The 6,937-nt window shown below is 35.8% G+C and overlaps 1 protein-coding gene across 2 annotated transcripts in view; it reads right to left on the minus strand.

The window, feature by feature from the left end:
* Positions 1–6,582, minus strand: part of LOC106872983 (uncharacterized) — a 65,602-nt gene extending 59,020 nt beyond the window's left edge. Inside the window, exon 1 of one of the 2 annotated variants that reach the window (XM_089351926.1) lies at positions 6,331–6,582. Coding sequence is in view for 1 of the 2 variants with exons in the window: in XM_089351922.1 (XP_089208048.1) it covers positions 5,651–5,721 (71 nt within the window). In the remaining variant the exon portion in view is untranslated. Of the gene's footprint in view, positions 1–5,650; positions 5,845–6,330 lie in introns of those variants that run through there. The other variant, XM_089351922.1, reaches the window with a different exon arrangement.
* Positions 6,583–6,937: the final 355 nt, after the last annotated feature.

Consider the following 6,937-nt stretch of genomic DNA (forward strand, 5'->3'; position numbering starts at 1 on the left):
CCATATGCACGCGCACACATGGCGGTGGGCAACTACGCATACGATTCTGAAAATTACTGCTACATTACAAATCAGGCTGATGAGGAATAGACAAATGGTAAGAATTTGTTAAATCCGAAACCTGGTTCCTGTTTAATAATGATTTTTTTAGGTGATTTTAAATGTTTTGCCTGCTCACGTTTTTGGTATGCTGCTATATTTCATGTTGAGAACTTTTTAGGTCTTAATAGACACAAAATGTGATCTATTTCTAGCGCATTAATTGTCCACGTTAGTGGTCGACGTTATTTTTTAAAATGTACCTTAATCCCCTGAGATTGCAGATAATATTTCTGAATCTCTTTGATTCTTTAAATGTGCTGGCCCCCTGATAATTAATCGATATTAATTAATATATTAATATATGACTAATTACCAGATCTTATAATAATTATATATGTATATATATATATATATGCATATATATGTACAGGACATCAAAAAAATGTAGACAGAATGAGAAACGAGAACATAAAAAAACAAAAACATAGAAAATGAACTTTTTTTGAACAACAAAAAAAGCAAACAGAGAAATGAGACATGCAACATAAAGAACATTCCCTTCCTCAGTTGTCCCCTGTTTTATTTACTCCGCGTTTCAAAGGTCAGGACAAGACGTGACTTCGTTAAAACAGTCCTTCTCGCAAAGCAAATTAAATAAAATTTGGGATTTTTTGCGGAGGGTGAAAGTGGTAACAAAAACAGGACAGTGAGAACAAAACAGTAAAAACAAACGGTGAGGGCTGTTGAGCCAAGGTGATGTGAAGTAGTGATGCTAGAAAAACAAGCTTTGAGAAGAGACAGATAAAAATCACGTCTTATCTTTAGGAAGGAAGTGGAAAAAAGAATGGCCATTGGTCACTTGTGAGCAACAAGAGAGTCGAGGATTCGAAATATGGAGTAGATAAAATGGGTGGCAACTGATGAAGGGAATGTTCTTTATGTTGCATGTCTCATTTCTCTGTTTTTTTCGTTGTTCGGAAAAAAGTTCGTTTTCTGTGTTTTCGTTTTTTATGTTCTTGTTTCTCATTCTATGTTTTTTTGATGTCCTGTACCCATATATGCATGTATATATACATATATATGTAGGTATGTACACATATGTATATATGCATATATTTATATATTATATTATTATATGATTGAACACCACGCATCCTTTTCCAAGTAAGTTTTATCTATCTATCTATCTATATATACCGCAGTAAGCATATAAATGTGAAACAAGGTGGAAAAAGTATTCAAATACCAGAGGTAGAGTAATATGCTTTATTTAAAAGCAGCAGAAATATAACAAAAGCTGTTACTCAGAGTTTCAATATATTTCTGCTGCTTTTAAATAAAGTATATATATACAGTTTTTAGGTTACAAATGAGATCCATTCTTACGTCTGGTCTGTAAGTCAAAGCAGTTACATATGATATGGTTTATAACTAGTAATAGAAAAATGTTTGTCTTAGTATACTACTGTGTTAAGTCTTGTTTCAAAGCTTTACTGTACTGTAGAATATATCTATAAAATTTTATCCAACATAATGTAGTTGACAGATGTAAACAACATATTTTTATATAGCAAAATGAACTGTTCCAACTAAATTTGAAAAAGGATGACAATGATAATAAAAAATATTTATAAAATAAATTCAAATACTTTTCTACACTATTGCCTGTTTTCATTTTATATCACATTTGATGAATAATAGCATTGCTAGTTTAATGTTTCCAAAGGGCTTCACTGCATTTATGATAGTGTCAAGGGACTGTCTGTGCAATTTGGGCAGAACAAATTTTTATTCTAAAGCATCGGTTTTTCTTTGCCAGAATTTATATATTTTCTTCACACACATGTGCATGCATGTGCACGCACACACACACACACAGTGTATTGTAAGTGGTTTATGCCTAAAAAATTCCACTTACAATACACTGGTCAGCTGAAGGTTATGGTAGAAAATACTTGCCAAGTGTTGTGCAGTGTGATTGAAACTGGAACCACATTAGTAGTTTAGTGAAAGATGAACTAAGTGCAAAATAAATATCCTGTTTAATTCATACACTATCCATAAGAACCATTGGATTGGTTCTCAATTTTGGTTTCTTGGTGTTTTACCTTTTAAAGGTAAGTTTTCCAGAAAAGTCTAGTAGCTATTTTGCTTAGGTAAACCTAGCTGATGTAGGAATAATGTTATACCCAGAAAAAAAAAAAAATATCTGGAGTGAATTTGATCTCAAACCAGTTTCTTTCGACCTAGTTTCGTGATTGATGTATTTCAAGGGGTCCAAATATCAAATATTTTTTTTTTAAATACTGAAATATTCTTATTTAATAAACTGAAAGCACACGAATAAATAAATACAAGAAAATTTCTGGGTGTCAAAGCATGTCTTTTTTTTTTTATTTTGATATAAATATAATGGTTAGTTCCTTTGAAGCATGATCTGAGCTGCAGAGAGATAAGTTTACAAAAAAGTTCAATGTAATCTCCGCAGCATTAGTTGACATGTAACTACTCATTCAAAAAGGTGTGTTAGCATACTTCAGGTAAGCATAAACATTTCGAATGTTAAGATTTTTTCTTTTTCCGCTTTTTTTGAACAAGATAATTACCACTTTCAATAAAGTGTGGTTTTGGTCGTTCGTAATTAAACCCAGCGATTTTTTCAATGTTTTCAGATGTCAGTGGTCGAAGGATAATACCAGTAATGGCACTAATTTGGTTTTCACGAATCGTGAAACGTTGCCCTGATAAGAATACCATCGGTTTTCTCAGCAAGATCTTTGTTTTTAAAGTATCGCCTGGCATAATTAAAGGTATATTGTCCGGTAGATACACACAACAAGCAATATTCCAAGTTGCACTGTATAACAGCTGGATATACTTGTGGCTAATAGGTTTATGACGTCCTCCTTCAGCTGGAGTAAGAACATAAATTTGCGCTTCAAGCATGTCATATTGTTTAAAAGTGTTAGGCTGAGCCAAAAACATACCTCGTAGCACAGCTTCTTGGCGCATACCTCTTAGAAGCGCCCCTGCATTGTCACCGGCTGAACAAGATAAAACTGAATTTTTGAAAATTTGTATATCAGATACAACAGATTTTAAAGAAGCACCGTGTCCCAGTATATCAACATTATTACCTTTTTTTATAATACCTTGCTGGACAGTTCCGACGGCAACAGTACCCCGTCCTTTAATCGCTACGGCCGAATCTATGGGGAAAAGAAACGGTGCTTCTACATTTCGATCAGGAATAATTATATAGCTATCCATTGCTGTAATTAAATTTTTAATGGAGTTCTCAAATTGGGACACACCATTCAAAGCTTGAAGAGCCGATCCTAAAATAACGGGTGTGTTTTTTCCATCAAAGCCATACTCGTCTAACAATTCTCGAGTCTCTATTTCCACGAGTTCAGCTAATTCAGAATCAACCAAATCAATCTTATTGAGGAAAATAACAATTCTTTCAATTCCTATTTGTCTTGCTAAAAGGAGATGTTCGCGAGTTTGCGGCATAGTGCCATCTGTAGCAGCAACAACCAAAATAGCTCCATCCATTTGCGAGGCACCCGTAATCATATTCTTGATGTAATCGACATGCCCTGGACAGTCTATGTGAGCATAATGTCGACATAAACTTTCATACTGAACGAGAGCTGTGTTGATAGTAATTCCACGCAATCTTTCCTGAGGTGCACGATCGATATCTTCATAGCAAGTGTACTTCGTCAAACCCTCTTTGGAAAGTACTTTAGTAATAGCAGCAGTTAAAGTCGTCTTACCGTGGTCTATATGTCCAATCGTACCGACGTTGCAGTGTTCTTTATTCGACAGTTTACTGGAGAATTTTCTGTGAAAAGGTTTCCAACTAGATTTCTTATTTGAGGAATGTCTTGCTAATTTACATATTTTTAACAAACATTTCCTCGCGTAAAGACCGTAAAACACAGCCATGCTTGCTAAGGGTCACCCCTGAACTGACAGTGTCATCTGGTGGTTCGTACTGCAAGTCCGATAACTCTAAATTACTATCTCCTGTTGTGAACTTAACAAGTTACCGCGGATCATAATAACAACGATTTCTTAACGATTTTAGAATAACAACAATAGCAATACTAACGCAGCGTAGTTCATGAAATACATATGTAAATAGGGTTACAAGGCTACCTTCGCCTACTCGGTGCTCTTAGGTTACATATAACTAAGAGCTTGCCAATGAAATCAAAACAAATAGGGGAAATACAAAAATAGACATGGGTATCACGAAATAACGAAACGAATCAATAAACGCTTAAAAGTCACTTTTAAGTGCCATTAATACAGATTTTTCTTTTTAATTGCTGAACAACCCAGTTGTTTGAAGTTATTACACTTGACGATCACTTCCCCCACTCCCGCCCAAACACATGTATGTATGTATGTATGTATTATGTATGTATGTACGTATGCACGCACACACACAACACAGTGCATATTAATATAAATCAACAATGAAATAAAATACAAATCCTCTGTAAGAAAACGATAATTGTAAAATTCAATTGTTAGTAAAATACTTTTGTTATATAATTTCTGGCTTAAATAATGGACGAAAATCGTATTCCCAGATTGTTTTGGTTTCGTTATCAATCCTGCATTATATGTGCATAAAATGAAAGACCGTTGGGTTACATCTTCTGTGTATATATATATATATATATATATATATATATATATATATATATATATATATATATATATATATATATATATTTGTGTGTGTGTGTGTAGCCAGCTAATAAAAAAACATATATCAGAAAGAAGCACTCTAAAGAATAGAGCAGTAATTATTACAACAAAAATTTTAATCTTGGACATAGAGTTACCCAAGGTTTCACATCCACAAAGCAAAGCCGTGTGGACAGCTCGTCAGACTCTACATAAATACAAAATTTAAAATATCTACGTCGCAGACGTGAGGAAACGCTCAGAACTCGAGGAATACGTCTTAAAAAAAAAAACGTTAATGAGACTGCTCTTTAAGCGAAATTTCGTAAAGCAGAGCAATAATTTCCCATAGTAGCAATGAAATTTTATGCTGTCATTTTACTCCGTCGCTGTGTAGACTCGTCAGAACCAGTGTTGCCACATGTTACGACGCTGTCACACACACAATGACTGTATTACTAATATTTTGTCACTAAGATTGTGTGTACTCTGCCTACTAAAACTTACAGGAAGCATTGCAAGATTTGAACTCAGACGTAATTAAATATTGTATGTTCATTTCGTTTGCTGCTCTACCGATTCTATTCCAGTGATACTTATTATATATTTTTTAATTGTTACTTTTTATTGGAATATAACACACATGTATATGATACATATATAATACAAAACCACATTAAAAATATAAATCTTTAGATGGATAGGTTGTTGACCGATCTAATGTGACTCTACTCAGAAGGCTGTGATATCATTTGACAGGAAACCCAATATAAAGAATACATAATACATGGCTGCGACTTTATATACCTTTAATGTGGCCACCTGTCACTCATAAACCACGTAGGCTTGTTTATGTTTCTAAACAAGATCGTCGCTTTCCGTAAAAAAAAAAATTACTTACTTTGGGGAAGAAGGGATCATTTGAAATCGGCGTAGACATACACGCCACACTTTCTGTCTCGCACACCCCATCAAACACACATCACTTCCTTCGCTTCACGCCGACTTCAAAAGATAAGTTCCCTCTTCCAATCGCGCTCTCGCTCTCTCTGTGTCCCTTTCGCTTTTACGCCGACTTCAAAAGATCCCCTCTTCCCCCCCACATAAGTAAAAAAAAAAAATATTACGGAAAGCGACGATCTTGTTCAGAAATATAAACAAACCCACGTGCTTTAAGAAGTGATCTAAACTGTTCTCAAAACGAAAGACCGCCTATGGCGAAAAGGCACTGTCATGCTATTAGCTGTCAGAAGTGAAAGTGCTCACTGCTAGTGAAGTATCTGTCTGTCTGCCTGTCTGCCTGCATGCCTGTTGATTCTTTGGCTACTGACAGCTAATACCATGACTGGCCGGAGCGAGCTATATGTCTGTCTGTCTCTCTCTCTCTCTATCTATTACTCGAAAGTTCGCGCGTCCGCGCTAGCTAGTCGTGAGTGGTCGATCCTATTATTTTTAAACTTCAAACTTCATTTGTTTTCTATTTTGATAAATTCTCTCTGTTGGAAATTATATTTTTATATTTTAAATAATTTGCAATTTCAGGAAATATGTTTTTATATTAAATTTGTGTTTTCTACTCACGACTAGCTAGCGCGGACGCGCGAACTTTCACTTCTGACAGCTAATAGCATGATAGTGCCGGCGAAAATGTGGTTTGATGCGTGGAGGCCATGGTCTTCTCTGCGTTAACTTCTATCTGCTACTGGCGTGTGGTGTGAGAGAAGGTCAGTTAGGTTACGTCTTCAATCTCGTGTCTCGATGCAGAAAGAGGAAGAGACGAGTCTCTGAACCTTACGTTGCTTACGTCTTTTAGTGTTCAATTGGTTTAACCCCGCTGTCAAGGGGGGGTAACTGCACATATAAATCCAATAGCGGGAGAAAAAATATAGAGAAAGCGGTACAAGGAAAGAAAAGCAAAAATTAAAAAAGAGTAAAAAAGCACCAATTCAACACCAAGTGCCTCAATCGATCGCGGTCTTATCACGGGCGATTTCGAGGCTAAGGCGTTGGAACAGCCAAGCACCCTCACGGACATCACCTGACACCTCAGCAAGGCGAGCCGCCAACGATGACGAAGACTTCGTCGTTAGCTGCCCAGTCCCTCCAAACGTCTCAAACGCCACAGGCTGGAAGAAATAGTTCAGTTGGGGCACAGGGTAACTGGTACTTATTTTATCGACCCTGAAAG

This window comes from Octopus bimaculoides, chromosome 5, assembly GCF_046866305.1.
Source record: "Octopus bimaculoides isolate indiv1 chromosome 5, ASM4686630v1, whole genome shotgun sequence".
Lineage (NCBI taxonomy): Eukaryota > Metazoa > Mollusca > Cephalopoda > Octopoda > Octopodidae > Octopus > Octopus bimaculoides.